The 22,527-nt window shown below is 37.8% G+C and overlaps 2 protein-coding genes across 6 annotated transcripts in view; one reads left to right on the top strand and one right to left on the bottom strand.

The window, feature by feature from the left end:
• Positions 1-2,073: 2,073 nt before the first annotated feature.
• On the bottom strand, positions 2,074-9,652 carry ptafr (platelet-activating factor receptor). Its single transcript, XM_017475354.3, has 3 exons — positions 9,571-9,652; positions 9,367-9,428; positions 2,074-4,840 (listed from the first exon to the last, which is right to left on the bottom strand). The coding sequence occupies exons 1-3, from the start codon at positions 9,635-9,637 to the stop codon at positions 3,719-3,721; spliced, it is 1,251 nt and encodes a 416-aa protein (XP_017330843.2). The 5' UTR covers positions 9,638-9,652; the 3' UTR covers positions 2,074-3,718.
• Positions 9,653-18,734: 9,082 nt separating this feature from the next.
• luzp1 (leucine zipper protein 1) overlaps positions 18,735-22,527 on the top strand; it is a 51,127-nt gene continuing 47,334 nt past the window's right edge. For 2 of the 5 annotated variants that reach the window (XM_047157450.2, XM_017475827.3), the window contains exons 1-2: positions 18,736-18,944; positions 21,049-21,077. The gene's annotated coding sequence lies outside the window, so the exon portion shown is untranslated. Of the gene's footprint in view, positions 18,945-21,048; positions 21,078-22,527 lie in introns of all 5 variants that reach the window. The other 3 variants (XM_017475828.3, XM_017475826.3, XM_017475829.3) reach the window with 2 other exon arrangements.

Raw genomic sequence — 22,527 nt, 5'->3', positions numbered from 1 at the left:
AATATGAGAGAGGGATGTACACCACAAAATAAAACTATTAGTATTGGTCCAAAAAAGGAATAAGAAAAAAAATATTCTTAAAATTAGTAAGAATTATTCACATATTATTTTGAAACTTGATTTTGAAACTTTATTTTTTTTATTTTTTTTTAGTTTTTTTTGTTGTTGTTGTTTTATCAGCACAGGAACTGCTTGAACTCAAGTTTTAAAAAAAATCAACAGGAAATATGTGGCTCAAGAGGGGTCTTACTCAATCTGTCCTCTTTTAACACAGCAAAGGCAACTTTTTCCCTTCCTCTTTCTGTGTTTTGAAACATTACAATACAAAAGAGTCCACATTAATAAACATACGCTAACACTTAACACAATTCTGAATTTACTGAGAAAATACAAGGCATTAAGAGATATGGAGATAGCAATTACGACTGTCTTTTATAGGAGCACATAGGGGCTATCATTTGAGTGAAATACAGTTAAGTGCAAATGTCTGCATCCCTCTTTATTTATGTGTCTGTTTATTTAATTTGATTAAATATTCTATTCAGACAAATGTTTAATAACTCGGTTGGAACCTGGGCCGGATTATCCAATGGGCAATGTGGGCACGGGCCCAGGGGTGGGAAGCCCAAGCTTTCTTAACCCAGAGCTGAACCGAGCAGACTGGGGGAGTAGTCATTGTAGTTCTACAAGACATTGTGCCCAGGGGCCTCTGAATTCTTAATCCGGGTCTGGAATGAATGCTAAGGTGGCATTTTTCAAATCTAATTTAACAAAATGAACCAAACTTCAGTATAATTAAATCCTAGTACTTTTACTTTGCATTTATTAACAAAAGACTGTAAGCAAAATACAATATTTGCACATTTTAAGGAATTCAATTTCGAGAACCAATCAAAATAAAGCTGTTTCCTGCTGAAAGTCTCCACTTGTTTACTCAGTTGCAGCGATGTCTGAGTCAGTGGAGACAGAAAAGTATCCCTGGCCTAATTTATCAGCCATGTTAAGTGTGATACTTAGCTAGCTGAGTGCGCAAGACTAGCTAGCCAGATCTTTTAATGTTTCACTCTATGAAATCTCTGTATTCAATGTAAAATGTTACTTCAGCGTTCAGTAGTGATTGTCGATTGTGTTAAATATATCAAAGTGCTGCTACAGCCTATACTTAACACCCAGGATTATCTGTAAGCAGCATCTTTTTCTAGATAGCTAGCTATGTAGGCAGAAACATGTGTGAAGTAAAATGAGCTAGCTAATTTAAAAAATTTTTTAAAAAAATTTAAATAGCTAGCTACTGAAACCCCGGCAGTTAAGTTAAGCTAAGTTGGCTATCCAGTTATCTCACTAGTCAACTAGTCACTTTCTTTATATTCTGTTGATATAATTGATAAATGTGTCAAATGGAGACAGTACTTTTTTTTGTTTGTTTCAAATTACATATTTCCTCTTACCCAAATTCTTCTCTCTATTACTCAAGTGAATTATTGCTACAACAGTAGCATTTGTACTCAAGTCAGTGTGTTTTGTGCTTTTTATGGTACATGCGTGGTACAGCATGAACATTTTCTTCCTTTTATTTAATGTGCAAACATTTTCCTTTCATTTTTTTCTTTTTTCACTTTCCTTTTATTTGGACTTTAAACAAAAAAGTGTACATTTATGATGTGCACACACTGAAATCTTTTAATGTACTTACAATTATAATTTTGATAATCATTTCATTTTTTTAAAAAATAGTAGCTTTATTAGGGAAAAAAATCAAACAATTAAAAAAATATATTGAGGGTATTTTAAATGTAATTTCATGGGTTTGACTGGGGGACGTGCAAAGCTCAACAAATAAGAGCGTATATATAAACTCATTATTTTATCACATTATTCAAATTATAATACAAAATATTGCCAATTTGTCTGTGCTTAACTTATGTTTTAATTTCTGCAATAAAAAATGTACTGAGGGAGTAAAGTGCTTTGCAACACTTTTTATGACTCACATGCAAGCTAGGACTGAATGTCATGATGGCATAGTTTCAACATTGTTAATAACATAGAAAGAACAAATAAGCCAAACTAAACTGGTTTAGACTGTTTATCTAACAGTTAAGTGCATTGACACTTTATTAAGGAAAATATGCAAAAATATGCAGACACATAAAATTCATATACACTGCAAATAAAAAACAACAACAATAAAGCTTCAGCAAATATCCATCCATCCATCTTCTATACCGCTTATCCTTCAGGGTCACCTTGAACCTGGAGCCTATCCCAGGGAGCATGGGGCACAAGGCGGGGTACACCCTGGACAGGGTGCTAATCCATCGCAGGAACACAATCACACACACACTCACACACCCGTTCATACACTACGGACACTTTAGACACGCCAATCAGCCTACCATGCGTGTGTTTGGACTGGGGGAGGAAACCAGAGTACCCGGAGGAAACCCCCGCAGCACGGGGAGAACATGCAAACTCCGCACACACAGGACCACGGTGGGACTCGAACCCCCGACCCTGGAGGTGTGAGGCGAACCTGCTAACCACTAATTTTTTGTATTGTATTTGTATTTGTATTTTTTTTTTTTTTCTTGTTAAATATATGTGGGCCACAATTAATGGCACCCTTTTTATCAGTACTTTGTGCTAGCTCCGTTTGCCTAGATAACAGCTCTGAGTCTCCTATAACGCCTGATGAGGTTGTAGAATACATGGCGATGGATCTGAGACCGTTCCTCCATACTGAATCTCTCCAGATCCTTCACAATTCGAGGTCCACGCTGGTGGACTCTCCTGGTTTTCTATGGGGTTCAGGTCAGGGGACTGGGATGGACATGGAAGGACCTTGATTTTGTGGTCAGTAAACCATTTATGTGTTAATTGTGACGTATGTTTTGGATCATTGTCCTGCTGGAAGATCCAACCACGGCAAACCCTGTGACAAACCCACAAACATGCATGATCCATAATGATTCCCAGTCCCCACCCTGAACTGCTCTCTTTACAAGTTACTGCTTTCACTGGAGTAAAATCTACCTGATTAAAGAGTAAAGGTCTTTAAATTTAGCTGATGGATTAATTCAGAATAAAAATGCAAACATGGGAGAGCACTGGCGATGTGAACCACAGAACACAATACCCTGTATTTCCCCTCTTTTAAGGAACACAAAACTTGCCCAAGATAACAAGATCATGACATTCAGAGTACAGGGGAAGTCCAGAACAAGCTACAATGACTGATAAGTTACATGCTGAAATAATGATTAGTACAGACACCATTTTCAGGTCTAGGAAATCCTGCAATTTCTTTTGGACAGTGCACAGATAATTTTGAAATTACTTATCAGTCACTTAAAAACATGAAGGTAAAAATTCACCCTGAGTCTTTATAATTAACATGTTATCTTCAATAATGTCCTAGACTTAGTTTGTACAGAAATACTGAGTTGTCTTTTTCAATTTAAACTTCTTTCATGAACATGCTTTTTTTTCACCTTGTTTAACAGTTTGTTACAATACCCACAATGCCGTTCGACTACCTGCTGATAATGATGCCAGTGGGAATTCGTTTCTACCTTCTGGATAAAAATGTGAAATTCCTTCTGTCCCAGATGCAGGCTCATTTTTACACCTCATCTGAAAATGCCAAGTCTTTGCTCGATGTCCCAGACCGTAAATACAGCTTGCCATGAAAGTTTGTTAGAGGTCTTTCAAATCTCTGCTAGTCCTTCTCTTCAAAGACACTCAGTTCTTCACATTGATTCCTGATTTTCATAGACAAACCCGTGGTGCTGGTGTGGTTGGAGCAGTTTTTGCCTTGCTTCACTTTCTTCAGGTGACCCTGGATGTACATGCGAAACTTTCTGGTGGAAAAGCAGTATACAATTGGGTCCAGGATGCAGTTCAACCCCATGAGGAGCAGCGTGACTTGGTGGGCGTCATTCAGAAACTGCCGGGTTTCCTCACTCCAGTTGGTCATCTTCAATACGGCCAGCGTCCAGGGTCCCTGGACCACATGATGAGGAACAAAACAAACAACAAACACACCTACAACAGCGCACAGCATCCGCAAGGCACGTCGTTTGGTACCTTGGGGCCGTCTTCCTGTACTGGGTCGTGGCTGACTGATGGGCTGTGCTAGGAGGGTGCAAGCGATGCGCACATTGCACAACACCACAAGGAGGAAGACTGTAAAGAACAGGCCAATGATGATGAAGTGGATAACAACAACAGGGAGCTTAGATTTGTCGTTATTATTTTGGTAGCCCTCGAAGCATCGTGAGATGGTGCCACCAACTGCGTTCTTGTCTTCCTGGATGCCGGGTGTAGCAAGCTGATAGGCTGCCGCCGCCAGGGTAACAGCCCAGACAATCACTGAGATAATGACGCCACGCTTCCAGCAGTCAGTGGAAGCGGCCACCAGTGGCTGAGTCACAGCCCAGTAACGATTGACGCTGATGACAGTGAGGAAGAGGACAGAGCAGTAGGTGTTGACAAAGAACAGCGAGCCACTAATGCTGCACAGAGTGTCTGAGTAGATCCAGTTGCCATTCTGACAATAATAGCTAATCCAGAAGGGAAGCACACAGACGAAAAGCAGGTCCGCTACAGTCAGGTTGGTCATGTAGATGCGCATCTCATTCATGGCTCTGGAATCTCGCATGTGATGCAGGACATAGAGGACATACGCATTGGCTACCAGCCCGATTACAAACACCACTCCGTAGAAAGCGGGGAAGAGTCTGTAGCGGAATTCTGAGTCCAGGAAAGTGTTGTTTTGGGAGTTGTCGTTGCTGGGGTTCTCTGAAGTGAACACGCTGACAGGAGGCTCTGTTGAAAGCATCTGAAAAAGACATTTCATTCAGTATGTGATCTTTTAAGTATATAAGAAGTCACACAAGACAGAAAATAAGAAGTTCTCTCTTTCGTGCTCTCACTTCTATTTTCTGTTTTACTTTTTTTCTTTATCACTACAAATTGGCAAGAATCAAGACAGACAGGGATTTCTCAAATACAGTCCCTTCTTTACAGAGAGAAGTCTTCATAGTTCTGTTCCCATGCTATGTAAGGAGCAGGATATGTGATGAGATGGATTTTCTAGCTTCGAAATTCAAATTCTCTCTCTCTCCTATTTTTATAACTAGATAAACTCCAGTGGTCAAGACCTGTTACCACACTTTTGGAAGGGAAAAAAATGGTTCCTCAACAGTTCTTGAGTATAACTACCTACTTGTTTCTTGGTTTCTACTTTGAACCATCTCCAAATGTGAAAAGCAGATTGAAATTCCTAAGCGTGAACAGCAGTGGTCACCATCCCTCTTCCTTGAGATCTACCTTCCTGCAGGTTTCATCTCCAACCAAAATCTAACACAACTGTTTTAGTTTATCAAGAACTTCTTAAGGCAATGATTAGATAGTCAGGTGGGCACGATTATAGTTGAAGCTAGAGTCTTCAGGATGGTAGATCTCCAGGAACAGGGTTGGTGACCACTGGTGTACAGGATACAAGTCTTCCTGGGTCACAGTGAGTCTGGAGCCTATCCCGAGAACACCCTGAATTACATCCTGATTGGGACACCAGTCCATCGTAAACCGCAATGAACATACACATTTTTGGGAGGTGGGAAGAAACTGGAAATCCCTGAGGAACCCACAGAAACATGGGAAGAACATGCACAGAAAATGTACACAGACAGCAGCTCGAGCTCAAGATCAAACCAGCAACAGTACCTGCTGGTTGTAAGACATATACAGTATGTCATTGTTCCTTGGGTCCTGGTTCAGCTACTCTTACATAATAATTGCCAAAATGATTGAATAATTTAAAATAAACATTACATGCAGATTTCTACTCAAACATATCTACTCATCACTCCCATGAGCATGTTCTCTCAAAAACATGTGTTGTGGAGACGCAAGACTATTTAAAAATAAATGCAAACAAATGTCCAGCCTTGGCCTGAGTCCTCTAAGTCCTGAGTTTGACTTTTTCATGTTTTCTTGGGGCATTCATTTTCTAAATAAAGTTTATACACCAACACCATTTGTGAAGAACTACAGAGCAACCCAATATGTTCAGGCCCAAAATATTCATCACAGTATGTCTTCATTTTAAAAAAGAATTGTTGCAATTTTTTATGAAGCGTGCTAGAAATGTTGGATTTGAATGTGAGTAATATTTGATTACATGTGAAATATGTTTGAAAGTGCATTTCAATATGTTATGTGAGTTTTCTGTAAGACTATTTATTCTTTAACATTCTGTTTACAAGGCGACGAGTAACACAAGCCAAATAAATATCTGTTCAGTTTATTCTTTTAAAAACTGCAAAAGTTGTAAAAGGGTGGATTGCGCAATACAGGATGGAACGCATCATTCCTCTGGCCACTGAGCTGGAGTTTCCCACGATTACTTAATTCTGTGAGCCATCAGAGGCTTCCACTCCTCAGTTCACATTACATTTTTACTGACTGCTGCAATCTCAACACAGGCATAATTCTCTGAATGGAAAGTACCATGGATTTTCCATTCAGGTGTATTATAAATCCTACACACCCTAACTACCCTCTTAGAGAAAAAACAGTGCTTCCAGGGTTCTTTAAAGGTTTATTGGATGGTTAAGGCTTCTTAGCCACTTAAAAAGAGTTCTACTTGGACACCCTAGCTCTTAAGGAAACACTATGAAGCAGGGTTCTACATCGAAACTTTAAGGGTTCTCCTAGTGCAGGCAAACGAAGAATGCTTAAGAGTTCTAATATTTGTGTGCAATGCCCGAAATAATCTAAATCAAAAATGCACACAAGAACCTTTTACCTCTATAACACTTACTGTCACTTAATAATAATTGATAATAATAGATTTTCTGTCATAGATTATATATTGGCACTATAAATTACTGTGATTTTCATTTTAGAAATCTAAACATTATCATAACTTAACATATCAAGTCATTTTTACAGGTTTACAGTAGTCTCAAAACAAAATTAAAATGAGTTGCATCACATGCTCACAAGATAATGGTTAGTTATAGCTGCTGGTAAAAAGGAAACATGAGATCAGGAAGCTTTCCCGTCATCATGAAAAATTCCAGAGCACAGTGCCCAGAGGTGTGGCACATTTCTGGGTAATTCACACATTACACAATGCGTCATCAGTTGATTCAGATCATTAGCAGGTGTTGCTACACGCTACACAAAAAATGCTCCTCAAGGGATCGTATGTAGTGCTTAAAGCGATCGTCTCAGTTGTATTTGGTCTATAAAGAACCGGGTATACAATTACTGAAGAGCCCATCTGCTGTTATGTCTAATCTGTCAGCCTGCCATCCACAGAAAAACAGGTTCTTCAAAACTTCTGTGAATGCTTAATAGTTTTAGCATTTTTTTTCTGTTCTGTCATGAAAGACAAACCCTATAGTGCAGGGTTCAATGCCCGAGATCAGGACCAGGGCCCTGGAGCTGTGATATAGCTATATATAACACTACCTTCTGTGCCACTTTACCACCCTGAACTCTTTATGAATATTAATTTTCTTAACTAATGTTTGTCATTAATGTTTTGTCTGTTAAGTTTAACAGTGTAGAAGTGAATAGGATGTTTGCTCCAAATAATATTAAAGCAGGTTAAGATCATTGCAACTGAGATAATACAGAGAATAAAATGGGTTATGATGTAACATAATGACTAATAATCTAAAAATGGCGTTTGCCCTTTTAATAGATATACAGTATGTGTGTGTACAGGTGCATCTATCGTGGAAAGTAAAAATATTCCGTAATTTAATTCAAAAAGTGGAACTTTCATATGTTCTAGATTCATTACACATAAATTAAATATTTCAAGCCTTTTTTGTGTTAATGATTACGGCGTACAACTCATGGATATCAAAAATCCAGTTCCTCAAAATATTAGAATAAAGAATTTATAATACAGAAATGTTGACCTTATGAAAAATATGTTCATTTACTTGGTCGGGGTTCCGCTTGCACGAATTACTGCATCAATGTGGCGTGGCGTGGACATATAGAAAATATGAAAGCTCCACTTTTTTAACTAAATTACGGAAAAAATTTACTTACTTTTCCACAATATTCAAATTTTGTAGATGCACCTGTATGTGTGTGTGTATATATATATATATATATATATATATATATATATATATATATATATATATACACACACACTACCGGGCAAAAGTTTAGACACACTCATTCTTTATTTTTAATTTCCACATTTTAGAATGTCATTTTAGAAGACATCAAAACTCTGGAATAACACAAATGGAACTATGTGAATTATTATTTATATATTTTATTTATTTTATATATATATATATATATTTTATACAAAATCCAAAATAAATCAAAATAATTTAGTATTTTAGCATCTTCAGAGTAGACACGCTTTTCCCCTAGAATTTCCAGAAATGTATTCTTGACGTTTTCTCACCCGATTTCTTGAGGAATTTCCCCGAGATGATTTTTAAACAGTACTAAAGGAGTTCACACCGACGCTGCACACTGATCTCCTGCTTTTATGAATATTTCGCTCCGAGTCATCCGTTTAAAAAAATATTTTTTGTAAATAAAATGTTAGTTTTCTAATGAAAGAAATGAATGTTATTGCACAATTATATTTTTGTCTACAGCACTGATTTCACACATTTAATCACACACCTTCAGATGAAAAGATTCTTAAACATTGAAATATTTCAGTCAAACGTCTCCAAATTTTTGACCTGTAGTGTGTGTGTGTTTGTGTGTGTGTATATATATATATATCCTTGGAGATATATATATATATCCTTGGAGAGCTCTTTGGTCTTGGCCATGGTGGAGAGTTTGGAATCTGATTGATTGATTGCTTCTGTGGACAGGTGTCTTTTATACAGGTAACAAGCTGATATTAGGAGCACTCCCTTTAAGAGTGTGCTCCTAATCTCAGCTCGTTACCTGTATAAAAGACACCTGGGAGCCAGAAATCTTTCTGATTGAGAGGGGGTCAAATACTTATTTCCCTCATTAAAATGCAAATCAATTTATAACATTTTTGACATGTGTTTTTCTGGATTTTTTTGTTGTTATTCTGTCTCTCACTGTTCAAATAAATCTACCATTAAAATTATAGACTGATCATTTCTTTGTCAGTGGGCAAACGTACAAAATCAGCAGGGGATCAAATACTTCTTTCCCTCACTGTATATATATATATATATATATGTGTGTGTGTGTGTGTGTGTGTGTGTGTGTGTGTGTATAAATATATATATATATATATATATATATATATATATATATATATATATATATATATATATATATATATATATAAAATTTTTAGATATGTGTGTGTGTTGTTTGGCTCACCTTAAGTGGATCTTGCTGCTGCACTGGTTTGGAGAGCTGACTGTAAAAGCAAATGTTCTCTTCTAAAAAAAACAAAAATCACAGTTCCACAGGTTCTTCTTCCAAAAGAACACTTTACACACAATGACTGTTAGTATGTTTAAATGGTCAACCCAAGGTGCACTATATAACTCCAGTATATTCTCTGCATATGTGATAGTTTACCATCTAACAAGCAGTGCATTAAAGTGGACCAGTGTCTTGTGTTGACAGCTGCTTCTGTGTGGAACATGTGGAAATGGAGCAATTTATATTTCACGTGTAGATTTCGCAATGCAGCAGCACTGCGACTCCTCCCCCTCATACAACCTCTTTCAATCAACCCGATCTCCTTTTGTACTGATCAAATGATTTCACTTGTCTATTCCCTTTCCACTATTGCACTCGTACAGTTTAGTCCAGTTCCTGTCATGTTCTACAGAAGAACTTCTCATTATCTGCAAGCACATATTACATTTACATATTAGAAGAACACTAAAGACACTTACAGGTTATGACTTACCAAGATCTTCAGACTGATATACTGATCCACAGTGTGTCATTGTGGTTTCTTTTCACAGGTACTACTACAGCAAATATCAGAGAGGTGAGAGCACTTTGAGCAGAGACACTAGTAATGGGAAAGTGTCATATATAATAGTGAACACAGGGAGGCGATGTAAGCCCAGGTTTTTAGTCTTTGCCACTTCGACAGTAATGTGATGAGTTCATGTCAATCAAATGCTACAGGATGCATTAACCATAGGACAGATCTCACCCATCCTATTCTGCTGTGATAGTACTGGTTACTTATTTACACTGGGAAAATACCACTGAGTCAAAGCCTCATTTTCCAATATAATATACACTCAATGCATGCTGATACAGGTCAAGTGAACAGGCAAGAGAACGGGTAGACTGGTTCAAACTGACAGTAGCTCAGATAGTAACGCTTTACAACCGTGATGAGCAGAAAAGCATCCCAGCACACACAGCACACTGAACCTTGAGACAGATGGGCTACAACAAAATCAGAAGGCCACATCAGGTTCCTCTCTTGTCAGCCAAGAACAGGAAGCTGAGACTTCAGACTCACCCAAACTAATCAGCTGAAGTTTAGACTGTCTGTTGAATTCTCAAATCTGTTTAATCAGAAGGTGTTAATTGATTATCTGTAACAGCACAACTCTGACAATAGTGCTGACTATAACTCAATGGAGAGGTTCATATTAACGCTTCTATTCCAATATGTTAGACTTTCTATAGTAACTGTACATCTATAGTAGATACAACAAACTTATTATTATTATTATTATTATTAAGAGAAAGGAAAATGAGAGGCTGGTAAGAGAATGACTGTATGACTGTATATAACTGCTATAACACAAGTGATAATAGAACACTAACTTGTCTCAGAGATGTTCCTCAACATTAAAAGTAACTTTAAATGGATAAAAAAGTGTGGTGTTTTTTTTTATTACATATAAAATTGTAATTGTTAGCAACACTATGGGACATTCTGCTGTAGGAAAATAACCACACCACCCTATTGCTGACAGCAAACCATGTTGTCTTTTATTCCTTCCATAAAAAAAATTAATAGAAAGTTGGAAGTAAAGATTAAAGTTGTACTTTTCATGAGACGTATACACTATATGATCAAAAGTTTGTGGTTTCATGCTGGAACAGGTTTGGGCCTCTTAGTTCCAGTGAAGGGAAATTGTAACACTACAACATACAAAGACATCCTATACAATTCTGTGCTTCCAACTATGTGGCCACAGATAGGGGGAAGACCCACAAATGGGTGTGATGGTCAGGTGTCCACAAACTTTTGGCCATATAATGTACAATGTTGTTTGGCGCGTAAGTCTAATTATTTAAATCACCATTTTTACTAGGTCTTTTTTATTATTTGTTATTTTCACTATCCTATGAGTAGAGACTAGTTTTGGTGTTAAACTGAGCACCAGTCATGAAACAAATTTCTGTGTGAGATTAGCCTGAGCCACATCACTCAGAACAAACCTTGTTTTAATATGCATGTGGCGAGACAACAACTGAACAAAAACACACATAAAGCCACAGCCACACACATGCACACACAGAAGTCACCACAGTTTAAATCCTGGATTAAGGTTAACGAAATTGTGTGACCAGATTGTGGTTCTGATGCTAAACGTTCTCTAGATGAAAGCAAGGCGATGTTATAAAAGTAGATTCCTTCAGTTTTATTACAGTGACTGCTCTTTCCATGTGGGTACCTTTTGCAGAAGTGCTAATATAGGCAGCATTGGGATTTTGGAATGAGTCGGTCTCCTCTAGAAGTGTACGCATGTATATATGTATGTATGTGTTGCTATCTGCTGTTAACAACCCTGTGTGGTGGGGCGCTATAAATATCTCCAGGATGCATGTCTCTGGAGTTTGGATTTCTCTTGGTGACCTGGATGTGATACAGAATTTCCTCAGATAACGTTTTTAATGCACGCTCTAAAAAAGAACAGCTAATCCTGGACCACTTCTCAGTCCATAGAAGTGCTGTAAATAGAGCCTGAAAAAAAGCGATGGTGTGATTTCACCCAGGTGTGTTTTAGGGAATGTTGGCTGTAACCCAACGGCCTTATGGGATAGCACAAAGATGGAGTCACATTCCACGGTTGCTAAAACATCGCCTGGTGAACACACTTTTATCCTTCTCTCTTATACAGGATTACTCTGAGAGAAACAAGAACTTAGAAGTCCTTATACTACAAAAACCTAAACCTACACTCAGACAAACATGTTAACACTGCTAATACAGACTTATAACCAAAGTACTGTATGTTTCTCTCTAGAGTTCATTTATTGATTGCCACTAACATTTTAGGAAATCTATGTCTAAATCATGGAATCATGCTGTTATAGCAAACTAAACAATAATGGGGTGGTGCGATGCAAATTGGAGTTACTGCTAATTATTTTCCAATAACAGTACATCCTGAAGTGTTTTATTCCTCTAATACTACAGCAATATTGGCTTAACTTTCTCCTGTTGGAAAAATTTTACGACTGTTACTGACACTGGAGACTCCTTCCAAAAAAAGAAAGGCTGAGAGCCACTGTTTATAACATACAGTAAGTGATACCAGGAACTAACTTGATTAAACATGGATAAAAAAGTTTGATATGTCATTCTTTAAGAAATGAAAAGAAAAAAAAACATTGTTAGCGAGAGGAATAAGACATTTCAGGATGTGATATAAGAAAATAAATAACTTCAGAGAACTTTAAGTAACTCCACTTCACGTCAGGCCGCATCACAGCACACCGGCATTGATTATTTTCCCTATAACCGCATGTCTTGTCATGTTTTATTCCTTAATACGTAGCTCTGCTTCTTATTGTGACCTCAGATCCTGGACATGCTCCAACATCCCCCTTTTTCATGTGGATGTTTATAAGACACATTCACACGACATAACCTTCATTCCTCCTCTGCCGCATATGACACCTAATCAAACTACTAGTAATTCTTCTTCTTCTTCCTATTATTATTATTATTATTATTATTATTATTATTATTATATTTGATCATTCTAGTTATTGTAATGGTTAGTTATTATTAGAATACTAGTCAGGGTCACAGTGTTTAACCAGAATCAAACATCTGCACTCATAAACTGCGACAAAACTTAATAGTTCTATTGTAACTATTACGAAATCTTTATGAAATCGATTTGTTTTTTAATCAGCTGTTGATATTTTGATAAAGAATCGGTCTGGGATCCGTAATCCACAAGAGCAGCAACATTTCTAGGTAACATATTTATTTCTGAGCACATGGATATGTGTGATGAGAACTGGTACACTATATTTGAATATTCTGCAGGTTTATTATGACTACTGTTCTCTAGCTGATGTATTATTCCTGCCTCCTCTGTAGTGCGTGGGTATTTTATATAATCTCCAATCTGCTGCTGGTCCTGTTCAGGCACGTATAGTAATGTTGCTCTGCCTCTGCACGCATGTGGCCTTTTATCGACTGAAGGACTTCATTATGCAAGAGGACAACCTATGTGGGAAAAGGAGAGCCATACAACCATTTCTACTAACAGGGAACACAAAAACAATGTCAGCTTTTTCAGATCAGTGTCGATAATTGTTCTACATTTATGTAAACGTGAATGCAGAAGTATAATCAATCCTTTAGTTAAACATACTGTATAAAGCTTTATTTCAACTGGATAAGGAGGCGAAGGAATGTGACAAAACAGTTGTTGTGTACCTCTGAGATTTTCATCCCATACAAATTAGTCATGTTAGGAATTGAATGGACTGCTTGTATAGGATATGCCATAACAAACATTTTTTTATTTGTAAATTCTCAGTTTTAGTAAGAAGCAGTTAGCATCCCATAACTCTAAAACAACAATCATTAAAAAACAGATCAAGATATAGCTACAGAGAGAGCTTATTCCATGATTCATGGTGCAGTTTGTTTTTGGAAACATCTAACTAGCTTATAGTAATCCATTTAACACTGAATTAAATAACTATGTTTGGGAGTCTGCTGTTATTTCATATTGTCTGATGCTAGCCATAAGGCTAAATCATGTGGGGTTTAGGTTATCTGAACCCCACATGGTTTAGCCTGTGTGGGGTTTGGGTAGCTTTATATATATATATATATATATATATATATATATATATATATATATATATATATATATATATATATAACTATGTGTTTCCTTAAACTGGTGTTTAAGGTTTTGCATGCCGACCATATTCTAGCTGAGGTGCACATACTTATGTGCTTTCTGCACTAATTACAACTATTGAACTTGGTTCTGGATGAATTTTTTCGTTTGTAAATTTGCAGTTTGATTTATTCAAGCTGGTAAGATAAAATGGAAAAATGCAGTGTAACGTTTTTTGGGGGTTTTTTTTATTCGTAATACTCTACTATTTGGTGAAAAAAGTAGTTTGTTACTGGAACTATTTTGAAAATAGCTCAGCTACAGCCACACTACTATAAATGTAGTTAAGCTAGAAGTGTTGCTAATTGAAGATGACTACTCCACAACACTGTTATAGTCATGTGACCTACTTATCATCGATTGCAGTACTTATTCAAAATGATCAGTTTGCACTACATACAGAATATAAAGTATATTTTTTACTGGAACTTTTACTGTGCCAACCATGTGGACATCATGAAAATACTCCCATCTCTCTAATTCCTCACATGAATGTTTCATATAATGCTAATAAGAATGTTTATAAAAAGCATAAAAAAATTCATTCTATGAGTGTACATCCTTTGCCTTCATACAGTATGTATGTAATGAACTGCCCTAATATGGACTCCCAACTGTGTTTAGTTTTCCTTCTAGCTTTCCATATTACTTCAGTGGTATGGAATCCAACTAAATTGTCACAGTTGAGTCATCCTGGTTACGTCGCTTGAACAAACAGGAAGTGGTAACTGCTAGTATTTGGACTACATTTACAGCAGTCAGGAGTGGAAAAGTACTGAGAAATTATACTTTAGTGAAAACATACATAAAGTGTCAAAATCCTACTTAATTAAAAGCGGAAGTATCCAGCCAAAAATGTACTCAAGTGAAAGTTGCTACTTTTAAATGTACTCAAGCATTAAAATGTAAGTGTTTTCAACTGATGAAACGAAGTAATGTCATGTTTTCATGTGAAAAGAAATGTATTACTTATATGACTTATCTAAAGCGTAAATTATTATAAGCAACTATGCTGTTTTGCCTGAAGACGTTCTCTCTTTTTGTTTGCTGGTCATATACATGGCTGATGATCATGAATTCATCAGAAGTAAAAAAAAATAAAAAAAAACATGTAAATAACCTATATTTACCATTAGCTAGAATTTCACATGCTACAATTTATATTAGCTTCTACAATCAGTGTTAATCTAATCAGGCATAAGCAAAGAAAACAGGCTAACTGTTAAATATAGCCTCTTATTATTAGAAAATTAGTGAAACTTACCTCAACCTGTTTTTTCAAATAAGACTGGATTCAGAAAATCCCTCATTTTATACTTGTATTTGCTTACTCCAGCATACTGAAACATTTTACTGAGGTAGGGCCGGAGGTACTCATGCTCAAGTTCCACATTACGGTCTTGTTTCTTATCCATCAAATGCACATGGATAACTATAGCATTAAATACATTGTTCATCATGAGAATGTCACAGACACTTTCTCCAGTTACTCCAGTTTCCTCCTCCAGTCCAAAGACATGCATTGGCTGATTGGCATTTCCAAACTGTCCATAGTATGTGAAGGTGTGTGTGTGATTGTGCCCTGCGAAGGGTTGGCACCCGATCCAGGGTGTCCCTACCTTGTGCCCCAAGTTCCCTGGATAGGTTCCAGGCTCCCCTGTGTAGGACAGTTAAGGAACCCTTAACTGTACTATGTAGATTCCCGAAATAGTGGGTTTCCCTTTTTGACAAGCAGTTTCAAGTAGAACCCCTTCAGGATACCCCTTTAATACCCTTAACTGTCCAAAGAAGCTTTGAGGAACTTTTTAAAATAAGAAAACAGAGGCACTTCATTGGAAGCGAACAGCTACAGAGCAGTGGGTTGAAACATGCTGACTCCGTACATTTCCAGCCAGATGTTTTGCAGATTTTAAGCAAATTTCTGAAAATAGTCTTCCAAATTGTTCCAAGTGCACAACAACTGTTATGTGAACATTCTACAAATGACTAACAAGATAATTTAATCCAATCATACCCAGACATGTTCATGTCTTCATTTATTTGAAAAACTCCACTAACTTGAGTAAACTTTATATAAACACAGGTGGATAGAAGTCCTGCCATTTCATTTTACAGTCTAAAATCACAGTCCCTGGCAGCTCAACTGCATCAAGCACAGTCTAAAATCATAGACACAGTCGGCATGCAGAAGAGTCAGAACTAAGAATGGAACTTGGCCTCCACTCCTCTGCCCACAACTACAAATTGTTGTATCCATGAATAAATGCCTTCTTTTCTTTTTTCAGACAGAAAATTGAAGAGTATGCTTTCATGAACGATATAAATGTCTTGTGTATATTTATAAGCGCACAGAGATTACCCATCTGCTGCAGTCATGGAAGATTCCCAATGAAGACCATAAACTCTTAATAAAAGGTTCCTTGGCAGGGATAGGACTATGACACTTTCAATCATTTTATTGCTCTTTTGTTACCATGATTTATGAGCCTTAGGATGCTTGTGTCACCACATCCAGAAAACACCAGTTGAACTGAATAAGCGTTTAGCTTTTTTTTTTTTTTTTTTTTTAAACATTTCATGATGTCATTGGAAATCAATCAGTTGTGTTTTGTTCCTTATTTATAAAGTACATTTAGGGAAGGGGATGACTGTAACAGTTTTTACGTTGTGTTTACTTACCCTAGTTTTTCAATTCAATATTGTAAACAGCAAACAGTGTGTGATTGATTTGTCTCTCTGTTAGAATCCCAGTTGAGACATGCACAATAGCTCTTCTGCCACTAAATTAGAGGAAAACTGTGCACACACCACATGAGTTTTCCTTATATGGGTCACGTTAATCCATTAACTTAATGTGCTTAGTTTTCTGCAGGGTTTTGTCTTCCCTTGTAGAAACATGTAAAGATTTTGCTACAACTGACAATAAACCTATCACCCATTAGACAATCTACCCTTGTTTAACGCTTATCAATGATTACTAGACATATCAAAACTGTTTCTGTTTTATCTGATAAGAGGTTAACCTTTGGTAATATATCACAGGAACAATAATAATAAAGCAAGTATAAAACTATACTTTCTGAACTGAAAGAATAGGTATAAAATCTAAACGGTCTCTTGTAGAAATAGTTTAATGCTAAATTAAAACTGGACAGGGAGGCACAGTGAAGCAGAGGGTCGCATTGCTGCCTCACAGCTCCAGGATCCCCGGGCCGAACCCCATGGTGCCCTGTGGTGGACTAGTGTGCCATCCAGGGTGTATTCCCATCTCATGTTCAGTATTCCTGAGATAGGCTTTGTATACAATGGAACCCTGACCACCATAAAGTCCGTACTGAACTTGAATGAATGGAAAAAACCAATTGTGTAAAGACAAGCCAATTACAAATGTAGTTATGTTCATTTTACACCAAAAGGATGTTAGAAATTTGTTATTTTAGAGGTTTAAATGCCTATGTTGACTATAGTCTACATATTGATCTATATACCCTGCTGAAAAAACAACAGAAACACTCATAGAATTTGCAATGTTTTAATGATTATAATGTGAATTGTATTGGTTTTAATGGAAACTAATGGTCCCTGTGGGTCTCTACTGGTAATTTGTTGCGTTCTATTGGTGGCATGTTATGTCTAGTAGATACCATTAAGGACTAATAATAGCAATGGTTTTAATGATTAGCTGATTATTTGTAATGGTATTTGTAGTGGAAACCATTAGAATTTCTGTGATCTATGGTTATTTTTAGCAGGGTAAATATGAGCCACTCTACACTTAGGCCTACTACATGCAAGACTGAAAAATCCTTCCAATTCCTTCTATAACTTATTTGTCCAGAAAATGTCCAGCAACATTTCAAAGGAATCCTGCTCGTTTAATCTGTTAAACTAGAAGTTAGGAGAGGGAGCCAAGACCAAAGAGAGTCGATTCTTTCAGTCGGGGCATAGGGAAATGAGAATCGATTCCAAAGATTCTGAATCAATTTTATTCGACTCACAGAGAACAGAGGAGAGAAAAAAGTATGAGAATTAGCTATCTCTATTAAACATATATTAGTGGTTTGACATCTAGTAGCTAATGCTATTCTACTTTGCAAAACAGAGGAAAATTGCAGATATAGACCTAGGCTAAAATACCTGACTGTTTTACAATTAAAAAAAAAAATGTCGCTAATACTACTCCTTCTGAGAGTCAAGTACAGGTTTAACGCTGATAGCCGGATTAGCTAGCGTTTGCATTCCAAATTTCGTTGCTAAATAAAATGGCGGTTTTTCACTCATGTACTTGTACAATGTTTTTATAAGAAAAAAATAAGCAGTCAATATTTAAAAAAATGTATGGGAATTGAAAAAAGTGTATGAAATGGACGTACTTTAAGAAAACTGTATGAAATCGACTCCCAACACCTGGAATTGGAGCTGGAGTCGATTCCGAAGCAGAAGAACCGAACAGCAATGTTAGACGTTAGCCCGGCTTTGCTGCGTTTCTCCATGGCGGAGGCGGGCCTGTTTTAGCCAGGGAAGGGCGTTTGTTTTCGGCGGTGTAACGCGGTTAGGGGTGGGCCTTTTTTGCCCTTCGAGCCGAAGAAAGCCCACCTTTTCTTTCTCATTGTCTAGAGCTGTGAGGAATGTGCCGGTCTGATCCGAGAGAGAGAGAGAGAGAGAGAGAGAGAGAGAGAGAGAGAGAGAGCGCGCGCGCGAGACACACACAGGCAGACAGAGAGGGACACACCAGCGTGCTGGAGCTGTTCGCCGCAGAGCTACCTCACTTTCATCCAGCTTTTTTTTCATGGGAATTATCATCGTCCACGTGTCGAGGTGAGTGGAAAGGATTTGTGTTTTTCTTTCTTTTTTTCTCGTTTGCGCGGTGATCCTGGGGTCGAAAACAGACTTTTCCCTCGGCTCTCAACTCCACAACTGCGGTAAGTTTAGTTTCTCCTCCGCCTTTCTGCTGCAGCCGGACGGAAACCTGGACGAAACCGGAACGCGCCGGTGTGTGTGTGTGTGTGTTTGTTTGTTTGTTTGTTTTTGTTTTTTATCTACACAATCCCCCAGCACGTCTGAAAAGTATTTTGCTCGAATTGCCCGTGAACAGTTTTGGCTGATGTGTGCACTTTCAGCACTCTCCTGTGAATCCTACGTCAGCAGCCTTCAGCTAGTTTTACTAACACTCTAATCTATTTCAAACATTTTTCAGTCCGTTCAAATGTTCCCATCATCCAGAACAATCATCTGAAAGACTTGAGCTTCAGTAAACCAACTTCCGAGACCGTTGTATGTTTTATCTCCTCCATTTCATTCCTGCTCCAGTAACATTAACATTCTCTCACAGGAACATGAACAGCGTTTATTCCGCTCAGCCAAAGTCACTGCAGTCTCCCACCGCTGCTGACCTTGTGTGTGTGTGTGTGTGTGTGTGTGTGTGTGTGTGTGTGTGTGTGTGTGTGTGTGTGTGTGTGTGTGTGTGTGTGTGTGTGTGTGTGTGTGTGTAGTTGGCAGAGGCCTGGCCGCTGGAGTTCTGCTAAATGGAAATGACATTGCAGGACTAGTTGTAGTTATAAGAAGTGATTGGATATGTGAGGACTTTGGCAACTGATAAAGGCTCTTGATTTTTTTTAATCGAAGCCCTATTATCCTGTGTGTGTGTGTGTGTGTGTGTGTGTGTGTTAATCGAGAAAGGATATGTGTTGGGTTTTTTAAATGCTGCAACACTGCAGCTTGTTTGGTCTATTGAGTGACCGGAATAAACACACCGTCCCAGAGCGTAACTGCTGAGATGGGGAGGGGGGAGGGGTTACGTGACAACCGGCTTTACAGTCTTGTTCAGTGGGAAATAGTTCTTGTGAGGACATTTGGCTAGTCCCAGCAAGACTGCAGTATTAGTTAATCCAACGGAAAAGCCTCACAAGGATAGTGAGGGGTGTGTGTGTGTGTGTGTGTGTGTGTGTATCTCGGTGGTTTTTGTGGGGACATTTGGCTAGTCCCCACAAGGCTGAATTAATAATTAATACAATGGAAGGTCCTCATAAGGATAGTGATACGTGTGTGTGTGTGGTCATGTTTATATCTTGGTTATCATGATGGAGACCACAAGGATAGGAATATCTGACAGTGTTTGTGGGGACATTTGGCTGGTCCCAACAAGGCTGGATTAATAATTATTCCGATGGAAAGTTCTCACAAGGGTAGTGCAGCATGAGTTTGTGTGTGTGTGTGTTTATATATTGGTTGTTGTTGTGTGGACATTTGGCTGGTTCCCACAAGCCTGCATTAATAATTGTCAGTGGAAAGTCTTCACAAGGATAATGAGGGAAGTGTGTGTCTGTGTGTATGTTGATAAGGATTTCCTAGATGTGTCTGACTGAGACAGAGCCTGGAGGAAGTATGTACTGCTCTAGTCAATATATACAGTAAGTGACCATCTGTCACAGATGACATATTTTGCCATTTTTTCCCCTGACAAGTCACTCCTAGCCGAGCTGAATATGGTTACACCTTTTGTGATATAGCCACGTAGCTAGCAACAGAGCTATGTATCTTAACACTTTGTGTAGGAGCTGCTCATTTTAACATGCTCATATGGGTTAGTACACGAAAATGCACCAAAAAGCAGTCTCCTTCCCCCCGCAGCAAAAACCACAGATGAGCCAATTGCCATACATTTCACTTCACCTTTCCTACATCTCACTTTAGTAATGTTTTGGCTGGTGCTCTTGTCTCGACTTGATTCTCCTGCTTGAAAGATGCACAGACACTTCGTTCCTGTTTCTAGCAAGGTCAACACAGAATGTTTTGAGTTTATTAATGTGAAGCATGTATTACTCTCTGAGTTTAGCTAACATTAGAGAAGTATTTAGTTAACATCATTTAATTACTTTTATTAGGGATGAACCTGACTAAAATCGGCACCTTGTGTTTTCAGCCAGAAGAACTGACTGGGGGGAAAAAAAGGTTAGTCCTGCAATAAAGTGTCAAATATAACAACTTATGAATAAATTTAATGGTAAGAATTATAAGATTGATTAAAATGCAGTTTGTTTTTTTTGCTCTTTCCTGCACCGCAGCAGATGAACAGTGAAAATGTCGGTTCGATTTGAGTAATTAATGCTTGAAACTTTTAGCGACGTGACGAGTCTCACCAGCTGGTTCAATAATTGTGTGTAGGAGTGAGTATTTGGAATGAGATAATATGAGAAAAAAACACGGATAATATTTTTACTGGTTGCTTCACTTCATGTCGCTGGCTGTGTTCCAAACCAAATACCAGTGTGTTAAATAGCATGTCAAAAATGTACACTACTTTAGGTTTCCATTTAACATAGAGGGCATAATATAATATTTCACTCTACCATTACGTACACTATGCAGGTTGGTGCACAACTTTTAAACTGCTAGCGGTCTTCTGGCTGCTTCGTAGTTTTGCATCACTGTTGGTGTGATGGATCTCACAACAACGAGAGAGGACTTATCTTTAGCTCTTGTTGTCCTCTAGACTGATCAATGTTTTATTAAAGGAACACTACAGGGCTGTGAAATGTGTAGCATATGTACGACTACCACAAAATTATTTGGCTATTATTAGTATTTCTAAATATACAATGGATCTGTAACTGAATGTTTGGACCCCCCGGTGGCATTAAAACAAATTGGATTAGATGATTGGGAAATATTTGGTAGAAACCATTATGCCAAATCATATTAGGAAGGGAAACAAGATTCTATTTTGTTCCAGTAGTGATGGGTTACCTGAACAAGGATCTGACCCCTTAACTCGAGCATAACTCCGGCACGGGCCGTCATCAAATTCTAACACAGGAAATGTGTGTGTTGGTTATTTTTGGACAGTTTATTACTAACAGACCGCTGTTTAGAATTCCAATGATGAAGACATAGGTAATGTCAGGTTCTGGGGAAGTGAGCGGTCCTTAAGTTGCAGCAGTAGCTTCAAACACCACTACATCAGGCTAATCAGCCAGCTGGGACTCATAAAACAGGGAGGGAGCGAGTGAGCGAGGGAGAAAAGAAAAGAAAGAAAGCAGGAGACCTGCCTTGACCTGTTCCAGACATGAAGGTTGAACAACTGATGGTTTTCCAGTTAGACTCTAAAGTTAGCAGCCCCAGTGCATGTGCATGCATGTTTAAGCTACACACTGGACCTAGCTGATTGAACAAATGCACTTATCCACACTTTCAGAGATAAGAAAAACTGAGAATAGGGCTTGATGTGACCGCATGCAGTCTGCTTACACCACAGCAATATACCAATGCTAATAAGTTTTCATTTGCATAATGTATTTAGATAACACGTTGTACTTTATTAGTTTATAGTTACTTTTGATGTTGTGGAATGTCCATCAAATACATGAGTTCCCATTATCACTTACGTTATAGCAGCTGTAAA

Source organism: Ictalurus punctatus, chromosome 9 (assembly GCF_001660625.3).
Source record: "Ictalurus punctatus breed USDA103 chromosome 9, Coco_2.0, whole genome shotgun sequence".
NCBI lineage: Eukaryota > Metazoa > Chordata > Actinopteri > Siluriformes > Ictaluridae > Ictalurus > Ictalurus punctatus.
This window is presented reverse-complemented; position numbering and strand designations above follow the sequence as displayed.